This window comes from Psammomys obesus, unplaced genomic scaffold (assembly GCF_907164565.1).
Source record: "Psammomys obesus unplaced genomic scaffold, mPsaObe1.curated_primary_1811, whole genome shotgun sequence".
Taxonomy (NCBI): domain Eukaryota; kingdom Metazoa; phylum Chordata; class Mammalia; order Rodentia; family Muridae; genus Psammomys; species Psammomys obesus.
The window spans coordinates 10,001,346-10,018,219 of NW_026585698.1; the positions used below are offsets into that span (position 1 = coordinate 10,001,346).

The 16,874-nt window shown below is 43.2% G+C and overlaps 1 protein-coding gene across 3 annotated transcripts in view; it reads right to left on the reverse strand.

Moving 5' to 3' along the window:
- Positions 1-12,565: 12,565 nt before the first annotated feature.
- Positions 12,566-16,874, reverse strand: part of Bicc1 (BicC family RNA binding protein 1) — a 194,190-nt gene continuing 189,881 nt past the window's right edge. For 2 of the 3 annotated variants that reach the window (XM_055599006.1, XM_055599005.1), the window contains exon 21: positions 12,566-13,011. In XM_055599006.1, coding sequence (XP_055454981.1) covers positions 12,881-13,011 — 131 coding nt within the window. In that variant the 3' untranslated portion in view covers positions 12,566-12,880. Of the gene's footprint in view, positions 13,012-15,539; positions 15,619-16,874 lie in introns of all 3 variants that reach the window. The other variant, XM_055599007.1, reaches the window with a different exon arrangement.

Here is a 16,874-nt window from a genome sequence, read left to right on the forward strand (position 1 = left end):
GTTGTCAAACCAGGGTTTGGTGCTATCTCATTTCCTAAATTTAGACTTCCCTGGGCATGTGGCAGGAGCTTTTTCTATTTGCCTTTTTACCATTCGTAGAGGATCTACAGGAGCTTTGGGAAATTTCTTCTGATGCCTTTGGCCCACTTTATGAAAAGGTTGCCTTTTTGTTGGGTTTTAAATCTCCTCTGTGTGTTTTGGCTGGCAGTCCTTCACCGCACATGCCTTCTGCAAATATTTTCTCTTGGGCTGTGGCTTTGACATGACCATGCATAGAGCCAAGCCTTTTCATTGTATTGCTTTAGCTTTTCACTTACTGTTCTTTTTATACAAATGTGTTCTCTGTCTTAAAAAGATCATGACTTACACAAGGTCACCTAGGTTTTATCCTGTGTTACCTTCTCCTCCCCCAAGTTTTGTGTTTTATATTTTAGGGCTATGACCCATTTTGAATTGATTCTTGTAGGAAGTATAAGGTCTAGGTCTTGATTCCTCTTTCCACATTAGGTTGCATGTAGATGTCCTGTTAGCCAATCAATATCTGTGCAAAGGCAATCCTAGCTCCAACGTGTTCCCCACATACTTTTGTCAATCATCAGTTGTCCATCTTCAGGTGCTCTCCAGGCTCTATTCTGTTCCACTGACCCACTTGCCTATTCCTGACACCCACAACCACTGCCTTGATTGCTATCATTTGACGGTAGTTCTCCATGTTGAATTGATTTAGGAATGCCCCCCCCCCCAGGCTCATAGATTTGAATGCTTGGTCCTAAAGGAGTGGCACTATTAGGAGGTGTGGTTTGTTGGAGGAAGTGTGTCACTGAGGGTGAGCTTTGATGCCTATGAAGAAAGAAAGCCACAAACTGTGTTGTTCTGGGTGAGTTACTGCTCACCTAGAACCAAAGGCAGGAGTTTTCAGACAGGAGTTATAAAAAGGGGTGTCATGTGCGGCTGACTGTCTTGGACATGGCTAATGTTTCTCAGAGCAGTTTCACAGATGGGAAAATTGAGGCCACTAGGAAATAGCTCTTGGGGAAATCACAGATAGCTCTGAAAAGAGCTTAGGTTTCCTGGTTTCTGGTCCCATCCTCTTCCTGGGCCAATAGTCCTCAATGCTAATGTGTTATGTGACAGATCCAAACCCCAGCATGCTTTGCCTCTGACCTTCATTGAGTCCCCTCATCGCTCCCACTTATGTCTCATTTTCCTCTCAGTACCACTTCCTCCTTTCAGTCTGAGGCTTTTCTTCCTAATTCATAACTGTTTTCATCATTTGCTCCCTGACACACACGCATCAGACCAAAGATCAGGACAAATGTGCATTGAGCAATTACAGCAGATGGGTCGCGCTGTGGGATGACATCGCGCTGCAGAGAAGCACGCCTTTTTGCCAATTTCAAGAATAGCGCAGTCTGTATCTGGAGGGGAAAAACTAATTGGATTTTATGTCTCTCATCCTTCCACCCCTTGACTCGGTTTAGTCACCTCCAGGACCCCGTCACCGCAGCCAGATATGCCGTGACATTTATTAAAAAGCAAGCAGAGGAAATGAGAAATTGCTGGTCACTTCTAATTCTCCTCCTGCCTCATTGTCCTCATTTTCAATCAATCACCCCTTGGACTCAATTCATGTTTGGCAAATACTTCCTGAAACTTTGCTGTCACACAGCCATTACCTCATCGTAAGCCATCTTAGAGGCACCAACAGAAGGACAAAAATGAGAAGCAAGTTAGTGCAAGACAAAATGATCAACTCAACCATGTGCCAGAGCAGAGGTTCTCTTCTTGTAGCTTGTTGACCCCTCCGGGGTTCTAATGACCCTTTCACAGGGGTTGCCTAAGACCATCAGAAAACACAGACATTTACATTACAATTCATAACAGTAGCAAAATTACAATGGTGAAGTAGCAATGAAAACAATGTTATGGTTGGGCTGCAGTGTTAGGAAGGTTGAGACCCGCTACGCTCGAGTTATACCTGGCAATAGGAATTCAAAAACAAGAATGGAACCCTTCCACCCTAGAGAGGAACATGTTAGCTAGCAGAATCAGAGAGATCATTCCGGGACAGATGAACACCACAAGCAAATGCTAGGAAGCAGGGACATGAACAATCTGTTGGGTAGAAGGTGACATTTCTAAGTTTGCATTTATTACTGTAGCTTAGATTATATTGTAAAATTAGCTTTCTGCCACATTCCTGAGCTTTCACATAGAACCATGATTATCTCCTTTTGAAAAAGAGATTCAGTGAGGACAACAGTTGACCCCATCCAAAAAAGACAATTCTGTTTTTTTAAGATTTATTTATTATGTATACAATATTCTGCCTACATCCCAGAAGAGGAAACCAGCTCTTATTATAGATGGTTAGGAGTTACCATGTGGTTTCTGGAAATTGAACTCAGGACCTCTGGAAGAGCAGCCAGTGCTTTTAACCTCTAAGCCATCTCTCCAGCCCCCAAAAGACAATTCTGAAGTCTAACTTAGGAGCTCCCACAGTTGAGAGAAACCCAACTATTGTGATCTACCGGTTATTAATGCTGAGGAACTAGAGTCAAACTTGGAATTCAACAGCTCCAGAGGACTCACAGTAATGCTGCACAAAAGTGCCTTTACTGGAATATATGGTGCTTTATTAGGGTAGCTGCAAGTTCAAAGTAGGAACAGAGAAACAATGAAAAACAGAGTATTTCTCATTACATTCAGCAGATGTGCTCATGAGGCAGAAGATCTCCTGGCTGAATGGGGGTTGTTTCCATAACATCCTTGAACATTCTATGCTCACTGATGAGGAGGAGATAGGAAACATCCTGCCTGTGGCATTCCTTGGGAAGATGGAGGCATTCCTCTCGGGGGACTAGCGAAAATTCTATGGAAACAGTGTTCATACAGCAGGATGGTATAGGGAAATCTATTATATGCATGCTATATCCATCTAGGCTTGCCACTAGAGTGAGTACAGAGCCTTGCTAGGCACTGATATGCCATCTGGGCTGGGAGAGGTCTTTACTCCATCTCAGTCAATCCAGGACAACTTCAGATGTTTCTCTTCAGAGCTAGACCCAACGTGGCCAGAATCCATACCTCTCCTTATATCTGATTCTAGTCATCTTTGCTGTGTGTCCACTGTGAAGTTACTGTGAAGTTTTGTTCTAGCTGGAGCTGGCTGATGTGTCATTTTAGCCCAGTTTGTTAAAAACATGAGCTTACTGGTGTCACATACTAATAAATAGTAATTTCAGATGGCCATGGTTGGTTACAGAAGCATAAAAAAGCAGAGATGCCTACCTAACTGGTCCCATAAGGACAAGAAAAGTGGATACCAAATTCTGTACCACTCTTGCAGTGAGCAGTTCTGGACTTGAGCTGCAGATTCTGTATCAGGAAGTGCCCAAAGTACATGAAAAGCAACTCAGTAGACCTTATGATTATGGATGCCTTCCACCAGGCACCAACCTCATGACAGACTGTGACGAGCGCATCACCGAAACCAAAGATGACGAGTTCTTCACAGAGGATATGATTGGGGGTACCATGCAGCCATTGCCTGGTACCATGCAAAGGTTTTATTAAACTCAGACGTTGTACACAGTAAGGGAAGTCACATGCCACTTCCTTCTGCGGACTGTGTGCTCCAGCCAGGTCCAGTCACACGTCTTCCCATGCTCCCTTTCCTCAGTAAACATTATTCTTTTTAGGTTGACACTTTCAGTTCCCACATATGAGAGAAAACACATGGTATTTTGCTTTCTATGTCAGGCCTGTGTCACTTTTGTTTTAATTCCACGTACACCCATGTTGTCGCAAGTGACAAGCCCATTGGAGGGAAACACACCCACCTTTCTAATTTGTTCACGTGTTGATGGGTTACTTAGCCATCATCAATAGTAGCTTAGTGACTGTGATATTCGGGTTTCTCTTTGCTCTGGTTTCATTTCCTTTGGATGTATGAGCAGAAGTAGGAAAGTAGATCACCTGTTGGGATTTTTTTTTTTTTTTTTTTTTTTTTTTTCAGTTTATTAAGGAACCCCATACTCTTCTACCTAATTATGCCACTAACTTACCCTCCTAATAAGTGTGGATAAAAGTGCTTTTGTCTTTGTATCCATGACAGCATAATATTACTGTTGTCTGCAATAGATATTCTGAAAGGAACAAGAAACTATCTCGCCGCAACTCTGATTTGTATGATTCTAAATTTTTCCATATATTTGTGGGTTTTTGTTTCTTCTTTTTGACAGTTGTCTTTCAGATAATTTGTCCACTTTTAGTTGGATTTTAGTTTTCTTGTTAGTTTAGTTTCTTGCTGTGTTTCTCAAGTTCCTAATATAGACTGGATACAAACCCTTTGTGGGAGGGACCCTTTGTCAGAAAGCATTTTCTCCTGTTTTGTAGCCGTCTCCTTGTTGATTGTTTCCTCTGCTGTGTTGAAAACTTCTTAATGTGATATTGATCTCAGCCATCAATTTTTGCTTTTGCTTCCTGTGTCTTTGGGGTCCATTTTCTTCAAGTAGTTTCAGAGTACAGGTCATGGGTCCATTTTGAGTTTTGTTTTGCTTTTGTTTTCTCCTGCATGGAGATATCCAGTCTCCTAGCATCACTTCCTGAAGGGGGCTCTCATTTCTACAAAGTTTCCTTGATTTTGGTGAGAATCCATTGGCCATAGAAACATGGGTTTATTTCTGACATGCCTATTTTGTCACATTGGTCTGTTACTATCTTCTGATTGCGACAACTCTATCACACACTATCACACGCTATCACACGCTATCGAGTCAGGTATTAAAATGCGCCCACCATTGCTCTTTTTGACGAGGATTAATTTGGCTATTTGGGATAGTCCTTGCTGTTACAATGATTTTAGAATTTTTTTAGATATGTGAATACTATAATTGGTGTTTTGATGGAAGTTACATTCAATCTATATGAACCATGAAGCTATATTGAACCATATATTCAATCTATCTGGTATGAAAATGTCCACAGCAGTCCACTAAGAACATTCAGGGTATTTTCATTTTGTGTGCTCAATTTCTATGTTTCAATGTTTCAAATATCTCATTGCAGAAGTCTTTGCTTCCTCAGTTAAGTATTTCTAGTACCTCTTTTTAAGCTATTGTGAACAGAACTGCCTTCAAGCTTTCCTTCCTAAGCAGATTAATTATTGGTATAGAAAAGCTAATATTTCTGTGTTGATTTCTCCAGCCCAAACAGACTGTGGTGAGGTCTTTGAAAATTTCTGTATGCAGAATCATATAATCAGCAAACAATGGGATTCCCATGACTTCCTATTTACATGTCTTTTGTTTCCTGCTGTTGCCTCATTGCTCTGGCTAACTCTGCCAGTGCTATACTTACTGAACAGGACCCATGGTAGAAAGCAAGCATTTGTATCTTTAAAAAAAAAATGTATTAATTTTAAATTTAATTATTACATTTTATTCACTTTGAATCCCAGCCTTAGTCCCCTCCCTCATCCCCTCCCAATCCTGCCAGCCCTACCTCTTCCCCTCCCATGCCCCTCTTCCAGTCCACTGATAAGAGAGGTCCTCCTTCCCTTTCATCTGATCCTAGCCTATCAGGTCTCATCATTGTCTTACTCTGTGGCCTGGTAAGTCTGCCTCCCCCTCAGGGGGAGATGATCAAAGAGCCAGCCACTGAGTTCATGGCAGATAAAGCCCCTGTTCCTCTTACTAGGCAATCCATTTGGAGGCTGAGCTGCCATGGGCTACATTTGTGCAGGGGGTCTAGGTTGGAGTATCAGTCTCAGAAAAGACCCCTGGGCCCAGATTTTTTGGTTCTGTTCTCCTTTTGGAGCCTCATCCCCTCCAGGTCTTTCTATCTCCCCTTTCTTTCATAAGATTCCCTGTACTCTGCCCAAAGTTTGGCTATGAGTCTCAGCATCTGCTTTAATCCTGAACAGAACACCAATAGCACAGGCTCTAAGAGTAACAATCAATAAATGGGACCTCATGAAACTGAAAAGCTTCTGTAAAGCAAAGGACACTGTCATAAGAACAAAATGACAGGCTACAGACTGGAAAAGGGTCTTCACCAACCCTATATCTGACAAAGGGCTAATATCCAGATTATATAAAGAACTCAAGAAGTTAAACAGCAACAAATCAAGTAATACAATTAAAAAGTGGGGTATATAGCTAAACAGAGAATTCTCAGTAGAGGAATATCTAATGGCAGAGAAACACTAAAAGAAATGCTAATCAAAATGACCCTGAGATTTCACTTTATACCCATCAGAATGGCTAAGATAAAAAACTCAAGTGACAACACATGCTGGAGAAGACACATTTGTATCTTAGTTTTACAGTTTATTCACTTTGTATCCCAGCTCTAGCCCCTTCCTTCATTCCCTCTCAAGCCAACCCTCCCTCCCTCATCTCATCCCATGCCCCTCTTTAAGTCCACTGATAAGGGAGGTCCTTCCTTCATTTCCACCTGACCCTAGGTTATCATGTGTCATCAGAACTGGCTGCACTGTCTTCCTCTGTGGCCTGGCAAGGCTGCTCTCCCCTCATCGGGAGGTGAACAAAGAGCCAGCCACTGAGTTCATCAGAGACAGTCCCTGTTCCCCTTACTAGGGAAACCACTTGGATACTGAGCTACCATGGGCTACATCTGAGCAGGGGTTCTAGGTTATCTCCATGAATGGTGCTTGGTTGGAGTATCTGTTTCAGAAAAGACCCCTGTGCCCAGATTTTTTGGTTCTTTTGCTCTCCTTGTGGAGCTCCTGTCCCCTCCAGGTCTTACTATCTCCCCCTTCTTCCCTGCACTCTGCCCAGTTTGGAATCAGTTAGCACATGGTGCTTATAAATCAGACTGCATCAGTAGCTTGGACCAAGACACAGATGTGCTAAGGTACAATTTTTGCCTGCACACAAGCTGTTTCTTAGATGTTCTACTGAAGTCTGTCTTACGGCCACTGAGATGGATAGAAATGCACTGAGTGACAAGTCAGAGCCACTTACTTTCCTGCCTGGGAACAACAGGGCCACACACACCCAGTTACTGAGTTCTAGTCTCTGTGCTCTTGTGACCCTTCCAGTGGGTCTGAAACAAGCAATTGCTGTGGCTTTCCCCTTGAGGTTGTTTTCACACCTAGATTCTCCCTCTAAGGTCAGGTTTAGGCTCCCTGTTCCCCCAAATCTATTCCAAAAACAAAGTCATAGGGAAGTCAACATCCACTTGCTTCCTTTAGAAGGAGCCAGAGCATTTCAAATAGCAGAAAGAATACTGGGTACCTTCATGTGTCCTAACCACTTCTGTAGAAAGTTGCTGGTTTAGTCTGTCTCCTGCTAACAGTTGTTTTCAGTTCACCAATTTCTTTTTCTCTTTCCTTCTTTTTCTTCCTTCCTTCCTTCCTTTCAAATAGGATAGGGTCAAACAGGACCATATCCTGTTAACTTTTTAAAGTGGGAAACAACTAAAATCAGCACAAACCTAAGCTAATGGCTCCTCCTAAAAGCAAAGCTTATTTAGACAGCTGAGGAAAATCAGTGATGAGCTGGATGGAGAGTGAATGACAGAAACTGTCAGAAGCCAGGAAGTAAGAACTCCAAAGAATGTGACAATCAGATAATTAGATACAGCCACTGACTGTAAATCCAGTTAGGAACACACTGGTGACACAGATGGTTGGATCAAAACCCAGGATCCTGGTGCAAGGAGGACTTCATTTCAATACGTCTGGCCCCGGACTCACCTCAGGAAGTGGGTACTGTTTTTCATCTCTGTAACTAGGCATATAATGAGAGACAGGTTGGAAAGGAGAGGGTTACACTCCAGCTCATGAAGGGTTACAATCCAGGATGTCAGGAAAACATGGCAACCACAGCTTTGTGGTAATGGCACTCAGCAGCTTGCTCGCACCTCCGTGGGAGAGGAAGCAGGGAGAAGGAGGGCGAGAGCTCTCAGCTGGCTTTTACCTTAACTTACCTTGGGCTTCCAGGTCATGGGATGGCACCACTCACCTCAGTTCATCCTCTGAAAATGCCCCACAAATACACTGGCCAGCGTGTCTTTATCCAACGAGGCAAATAATACGTTAACTCTCCCTCACCATACGTGACTAAGCTTCAGTTTCTCCCCTCTAACAATCAGGCAGAAGTAGTCTTTCTCCTTCTGGTGGAGGAAACAGATGAACACCACAAGTTTTCCAGGAAGGGAACAAAACATGTATGCACTAAAAGGAAAGACGAGTGAGCAGCAATAGATGTGCTGCTTTGCTAAATACCCTGGGGAGTGGAGCTATATACCAACACTGCCCCCCCCCCCCCTTCCATCAGCAACACCACAAAGATGAGGATTTCAGCTTTACAGACACGGCCTCTGTGGTACGGAGTCTTCCCTCACTATAAAGACGACATCTATCTGCATCCTTCTCGGACTTGACTCCCAGTGTCTTAACCTCACGGCTAAGTTACCTGGAGTCTTCCTAAACGCTGTGTTTGGAAAGGAAGCCAGCTTATCTGCAGTAGGACAGTAGGAGAATCAAGGCCTGTGCTGGGGACTGCAAGCATACGGCACATTGGATAAATACCGTCTTACTAGGTTAAATGCATTCTAACGTACCAGAATTTATGTAGTTAAGTACTCAAATGAGGATATATTACTTTGAGAACAGTTTGATCTAGAGAGATTCTGATTATCCCACTGTCTACCATCTGGATATCTGGAATTAAGTCCCAACTATCACAGCCTGCTTCCAGCATCCACCGTGACAGCAAAGTCACCCAACTCCCAAACACCATGACGTAACCTAGAGCACGGTCTAAAGAACTAGGGTCCCTGATGTTGTCACAGCATAGCTCTGAGGGGTTTCTCAGCCATTCAGTTACACCCTCCCTTTGCGAATATAATTGAAATTGTGCAACTAGAGAGAGGGAGAGGGGAATGGGGAAGGAGTCATTGGCACCTGAAAGCATGGGTCCGTTTTGATGCAATGGGCACCTTCAACAGTTTTATTAAACACTGGACTTCTAGACAGCTCCAGGAAGCTCCCCCAGGGCACTTACAGAGGCTCACGAAGAAAGGCAGAGATGGTCCACAGTGCTGTAGGTGAGGGGCTTCTTCTGGGGTGATGTGACCTCCATCCATCATGAAGTAGACTGGCCACAGTGTCCCACAGAAGACTTGGTAACAGAAGCAGGAGAGCAGCAGAGCTGACAGATCATTGGGGTCCCTAACAATCTCTCTCTGAAGGGGAGTCTCCTCAGCCGAGACCCCAGTCCCCATTCCACCCTGCTCTGCCAGTCAGCATCTTAGAGTAGCTAAAGTACATGCGAGGTCAATGCTGTCTGGGGGTGAGGCCTGTTCAATGGTATAGCTGCCCATGGGTTAGCCGTGCTGTATGCTGTGGGCAACACTTATTAGTGATGAGGCAGTCTTTGAATCACCCATGTCCCTGTAGGTAGCCCCAAGAACCTCACTGGTTTACCCAGTCCTTTTTGGTTTGTAGGTGCCCTCTTCGTCTGGAATAGACACCCTCTAGGTCTGTCCAGGCAGAGTCATATGACACATACTCAAACCTTTCTCATCGGCTCTGTTTATGCATTCAGAATGTCAGCTTAAGGAGGACAGAGGGATCTGTTCCCTTCCTATTTATCTACCCAACTATCTATCAAATCTATCTACTTATTTTTTTGTGTGTGTAGATGGGGGTAAACATTCCACAGCATATGTGTATCGTGGTCCAATTATAACTTGTAGGCGTTGGCTAGGGAACTGAACTCTAGCCATAAGGCTTGGTAGCAGGCACTTTTACCCACCGACCCATCTTGCCAGCCCAAATGGTTCCATTTCACTCACTACTGGGCCTGGACTATGGAGTGGCACATATATAACATTCTATGAACGTGTGGTGATTTGTTCATTGAGACACCCATAAGGTTTTAATCACACAAGGAAACCTTGTTCTCAAAATAATTACCAAGAATTGTTGACATAAACAATTCATGTGGAGATCTTCCTGAGACGGTAAGGGCAGAAGGCCAGGGTTTCTTAAATATTTAGCCACATCTCACGATTAGTAACAGAGTTCCAATCTCAGTTTGAGAATGAGCCTGGTTGGAGTCTCGAGTCATGGCACCACTGACCATCCACTGGCTAGATCAACAAACTCTGCACCATGGTCGGACTCAGCCCAACTGGTCATAAAACCTTCGCTGATGGACATGTTTGTCAAAGCAGTCATCCCACTTGACTCTTTATTACAGAAAGAACAAATAAGAACAAACCTACTCTAATGTTACTCTTTCTATATATACTGATGGCTGGCGACAGTGAAAAGAACCAATCATTAGTCTCCAACTCACTGGCTAAAATAAAGTCCCTTAGCTTCCTGCCGATGGTGCGTGAGGAGAGAGGACACAGACTCAACTCTGCTGAGGAGACATTCACACTCGGCTGGAAACAGTCCATCTCCTGAAGTCTTCTCAGAAACAAAGATTTTAAAGAAGAAGAAGAAAAAAAAAGGACACATTCCATGTAGAAAGCAATACAAAGGGGGTATATAAATTTATTTCTCATGTAACGATTAGTTTAGAAAACAAATCCCCACTTTTAATGTTAATCCCGTCTCTTGTATTTTTAAAAAAAGGGATAAAAGGACAAGAATCCCCCACAAAATACAATCTGTCTCTGCTCCATATTTACAGATTACCAGTCATGAGTAAGGCCAAGTTAACATGGCTCCGAACAACCCAAATACTCTGTGCATGGCAGAACACCAATGTGTCTGCAGGCTCCGGTGTCATGTTCCCTCCTCTGCACCAGGAAAAAGGGAGAAAAACCTTCCAGTGTTTTTAATTATTATTTTTCTTTCTTAGCCTCCCTTTTTAATCGGGTTGAAGTGGACAGTTTCCCTTTGGTGTAAAATCAGAGCACTACACACATACAGCCTAAACTAGCTTAATATTGAATATTGGTTCCTCTCCTTCCTCTAGCAAATGCATGGCAGAGTCCACAATGAACTCCCAATGAGCATTTTTTTTAATTAAAAAAATAACAAAATTTAGAGAACTGAATAGTCCATCAAGACGGTCCACTGGATATGTGATGGTAAGCCCAGGGTGATCACCTGAGCACATGGGCACAGGATGGCCATGCTGTACCTGCACAAGGAGTGATTCAGTTCTGTATCCTGAAGCGGTTGGTCTGAGACTGACGCCAGGTGGACATTACTGCTATGCCAAGCTCATTGTCATCATCTATGCCTCCAGGTAGCCAAAAGTTTTCAAAGTGAAAACTTTTCTATGGATAAAAATTCCTTCAACTCTTTAGTGATCAGAATTAGCCTGGAGGGCATTAGGCAAGTATTTTTTTTTACCTGGCATTTGCATAGATGCCCAGCTTTGTATGCCTTCCTCCAACGCCTCTATGGAGATCAGGTGGGAATGGTCTAGGTCACACGGAGAGCCTTAACATACTAAGCATGAACACATTACTAAGGTAACTGACAATATGCCCTATGGGGGAGTTTTAAAAAAAAAGTATAAACTTGGTAAGAATATCGCTCTGAATAGAGAAAGGCACTCGAGTGGTTTTCTTCATTGGACTGAAAACCTCCACATGTCTGCAAACATAGAAAATAACGCCATCTGTTCCCTTGGACTTTCACAGTATAAGATTGTAACAATAAATCCGGCCATTTAGAAAACAGTTTTCTCCCCTTTCAGAATTCAGCACTTGGATAAGCTGTCCCTGGCACCCTTTCTCTGTTCCCAACTGATCAGAGTTGAGGACTTCAAACTGAAGAAGGCACTTTAGGTGAAGTCCCATGACCCACAGTGGGTGGAGCTACTGGGTAAGGAGGGGGCCTCTTCATCATGGCAGCACTGCTGTCTCGTCAAATGGTTACTTGTCTTTTTAAATAAAGTGACAACCTGGGGATCCAGTTATGAATGCAACTCATTCTCTTCCATAAATCTCTAGGAAATATCAATTTCATCAGTTATCTACTGTATGCTTAGAATATCTAGAAATAAAAAGTTTGATATAAATAAATGTCCTTTAGTGGCAGTATACTAAAAGACCAGCCCCTTGGCCTTTAGACAGCCATTAAGATCACCGTTGCAATACAGACAGCAGCTAACTCTGACAACTGCAAAGAGCTAGTATTGCAAAGTCCATTTGGTCTGTCTTTTGTACCTGGCCAGTGGACTGCAGTCATGGCCAAGGGCTCATAAGATGCTGACACAAATGAACAGAATTTGGTCCAGAGCCAAGTGGCCCACAATTCCCAACAGCACAGAAAATTCTGCCCAGGAACCAATTAAAGTCCAGTACCATTTCAAATAAACATTTGATGGAGCCAGAAAAAAAAAATGTGTACCAATCCCAGAAACATGAAGATGAGAAGCAGATTCCACAGGACGAGCTACTAGACCATGTAAAGTGCTGGAAGACCTCAGTCATTCTTTTAAAGCAGAAAATTATACTTTGATTATTTTTTTTTCAAATCCCCAAACACCAAGACAGTTCAAGCAAACAAAGTAACTGGCATCCCAGATGTCAAATTCTCCTTCATTTTAGGTACCAAAAAAAAAAAAAAAAAAAAAAAAAAAAATCAGTGCATATGTAATATAGGTAAATAGAAAGAAACAAAGCCCTACCCTCTTTTTGCAAATTCTGTCCAATTGCCAGCTTAAAAAGCATTCTCCCTTTGGTGCTTTATGGCAACATGAGAACTCGAGACACTTCTCTTGCATTCCTTTTTTTTGCCATGAAGTACAGGTGCGAATTCAATGCTTTGGTCCTGATACCAGACACGCAGGGTGCCAAGGACGGATGGGTGCAGTGAATACTGTCCACAGATCATGTCCACCTTTGCAGATAGCAGGTATGTGTCCAGAAGGTACCGCTACCAACGGCCACTGACACTGGCAATATCTGAGTGGTACTGGCGGGGTAGCCTCCCACTGGCTCCGCCTTCCAGGAAGGAGCTGCATGCATTTGGTGGTTCAAAAAGTTTTCTTCGGTTTTTACTCAGCTCTAGGAAGAGAATAAAAGAGAGAAAGAGCCAATTGTTAGCAGGTCGGTGGAGAAGGGCTCAGAGAATGGGGACGGCGGGTTTTGTGGGGAAAGCCAGGATGATGGCAGAAGGTAGACTCTCATTGATAGATAGAAGGTATTTCTTTCTGTCTTTTTTAAAGATTTGTTAATATATAAATAAATCTTATGCAATGTTGTCTGTATGTACACCTGCATGCCAGAAGAGGGCACCAGATCTCATATATAGATGGTTGTGAGCTACCATGTGGTTGCTGGGAATTGAACTCAGGACCTCTGGAAGAGCAGCCAGTGTTCCTTACCTCTGAGCCATCTCTCCAGCCCCTGATAGAGGGCATTTCTTAATATTACATAGCCTGTCCTGTGAGAAGCACTTACTGCTCATCCAGGAAGCCAGGAGCAAATGCATTTATTATGGTTTGTGAAACACCCAGGAAAATGTCCTTCTCAGAATTCCCTAGCCATGTTAGACAGTTTTTCTAGGTAAAAAGTCAAAGGCACATCGGCTCATGGATCCTTTAGCATGAGCAGATATATTACCAGTGACAGAGAAGAGTATTATAGCTGGGGACACAGCTTAGTGGTAGATCCTTTGCATATGCAGAGGTGAAGCTCTAGGTTCAACTCCTAGGAAACACAAACACATGCACGCGCACGCGCGCGCACACACACACACACACTTCCTCCATTTCAAATACAGAAAAATGTTAAGGCAGGCAAGTCCAACACAGAGAGAGACTCCTGTGCCTGGAGCCTGCCCAGGAGAGAAGTAAGCCACTGCCCCACAATTGCTCCAGTGCATCAAGCCTGCTCTTCCTGAATGGCAACCGGTTATCCACATACGAGAGCTTTGAAAAAAAAACATCAACTTGGTAAAGCTCATACCCGCTTAGAAAATTAACACTCAAGAACAATGCTGAAATATAAATTGTCAGGGAAAAATGAAACATCCTACTTTAATTTCAAAGGGTCCCGAGTGCTTAGAACATACATTTAAGGTTTTTTTGCATGGCGGTACAGAACCAAAGAGAAAGGGCAAACGGCTAATCGTTGTACACAGTGTGTGACTCGGCATCCCGTTTGAGTGACCCTGGCATCATCATCAAACACTCCAGGAAGACATTTGAGAGGAACTGGGAGGCAGGAGATTAGGATTTCTTATATGCACCAAATGTAAATCTCTCCAATTTGCTCAACTTTTAACAATCAGAAGGGACGTGGGCAGCAGATTCAGCATCTCATATTTGCACAGAACTGTTTACTGCCAACCCCTACGTTCACTGGCGTTGGATCTCTGCAGTCACACTGTGAGCCTCGGGAGCTCCAGTGCCTCTTAGGGTGACAAAGTGACTGAGATCTAAGGAGACAAATGGTTAAGGGCCACCAGATAGTCAGCCATACTCTTGTGTGCCTGAGCACTGGAATGGTAAGTCAGCCAGCACCGTTAGCAGTTCACCTGAATGTTTTCAGACTGTCTGTCCCGTAATGGTCATGGCAACCTTGGAACTACCTCCCTTTTGTTAACACAGTGTTCTTAGAGAAGAAGATAACGGTGACACATTAGAGGTGGTAACAGAATTCATTTTGATCAAGTCTTCCCTTCCAGGCAGATAACCCAAGCATTCTCTAGTTGATAGATAAGAAAACTGGTTTCTCAAAAGCTGATTATCACTTGCTCAAACACAGATGAAGTGCAGAGCTGAGTCCGCATCTGCTTGATACAAGGGTCCACTGAACACTGGGTTCCATGACCACAGATAAACAAGGCCCTATGGTAGAGGGAACGCAACCAGAGACATCACCACTTAAGGTATTACGACCAGTAAGAGAGCATTAGTTTGTACTGAAGTATACCAAATCCATTTATGAACTGTTAGAATAGTTTGAAATCTCTAGGAACAACACACACACTGGCACACACGGCATGGCTGTTATTTCAGTCGCTATAGAATCTGACCTTCCTTCTAAGAAGCTGAACAATTTGTGTCTCAAAAAAACCACAAACACGGAACTTCAAAGTTCAGATCAAGACAGAATTGAATGAACTTATGGAAGACCATCTTTGGTCTCCATTGTTCTCACAGGGATAAGGTACGAAGGCAGGAGTTTGTTCCCAGATTACAGAAAAGTGAGGAATGGGGCTGAACACTCTTCCCCAGAACAGGAGCACGTGCAACGAGCCCATGAAGACCACGGGGTCAATGAAGCAATTTTCAGTGCTTGTTTTTAAAAGGTTCCGTCAGCTAGCCATCTGAAAGAATGCAACGATCATGAGGAGCCATTCACATAGGTGCAGTGTCTAAAAGAGTGAACACATGCTTGAGACTCAGGAAAAACAATAACAAAACAACAACAAAAAAAAAACTGCCTAAGAGAGGTTGTCAAGGCAAGTCCTACTAAAGATATTTTACGGTCTTAGTTATTTTTAAGATGAAAAATGCAATCTCCTTTCTCTAGTTGCCTCTTTTGTCTCAGAAACCCTAAGGGGATAGTTTTTGGAAAATACCAACCTTTTTCTTTGAAATTCCAAGGTTCACACAATCCTGGCAGCTCTCAGGATCTTGTTGCGGATCTGAACAGAGTCACAAACTAAAAGAATAGGTCGGGAGATGTTAGATCTACCTGAGGCTGTGGCAGGAGGCTTGTCAACAGGGTGCTAACACGTCTCTCACTGAGTCTGTCCAGCTAACTAACCACTTACTAAACTAGTCTCAGAATCTCCTGAATTAAAAAAAAATATCAAATTTATTCTTGGTTGTATCTCTACATTTCAAGTTCATTTCCTACAATATCAAAATGCAGGATTTCTGCCCCAAGACAACAGACTCATACAAAAAGAACAACTCCATGGATAAATTTAGCAATCTGCACAGTTTTGCAAAGGAGTTCTGAGCAAATCATCTAACCAGAAGACAAGCATGAGTCTGGGCTGCCCAACCAGCCTACATCTATCTGGGGTGGAATGCTTGGAGGTTGTGAGCAGGAGTCATTGTTACCAGGTAAGGTGAGATGGGAGAAGCAGTTGTTTTTTTTGTTTGTTTTTTGTTTTTTTGGTGAAGCTGCTTAATGACAACATTACTTGCAAAGACAATGATGTATTGTGTTCCAACAGATGTACTTGGCACAGTAAGGTGAACTGCCTTCAGTGTGATCAAAGACCCTGTGCTCTGCAGTGCAGTGCCAAGGTACCTAATTCCCCCTTTAAAGGTAAGAGGATCTATGAGCCCATCAGGAGAGGTGGTCACCTCTCCTGACCTCAGAAGAACCATGCTGAAGAGGATGATTGGGAAAATAAAGAGGCTTCAAAGACCTCTTTGTCTTAGTCCACATTCTCCCAAACCTAGACTGAGGGGTATTGCCATGTCCCAGAGGAAGGCTTCCTGATGATCCAGCTACAACCTGTGAAAGTGTTTAGTAGGGGCTGGAGAGACACCTCAGTGGTGAACAGCATTGGCTGCTCTTCCAGACTCAGATCCAATCCCCAGCACCCCCATGGCAGCTTAGGACTATCTGTAACTCTAGTTCCAGAGATCTGACAACCTCACACCAATATACATAAAATAATTTTTAAAAAAGTGATTGGTGTCTGTCAGCTGTGGCTGATTGCATCACAGAATTTGGAAGCAGTTCCAAAAGAAAAAGAAAAACAACAACTTGGTTTTCATTACATCTCTACCACTCTTACATAAAGGCCAGTGAAAAGCTGCAGCAGGCTGGGGTAGACATTTCTTTGTATAGAAGTGGTGGTCTGTGTCAGTGAGCATGTGACTTATGCCAAGCAGAACATCAATTTCACTTGAAAATCACTGGAAGAATGTAGAAGCATCTAGCATCACAGTCTGAGG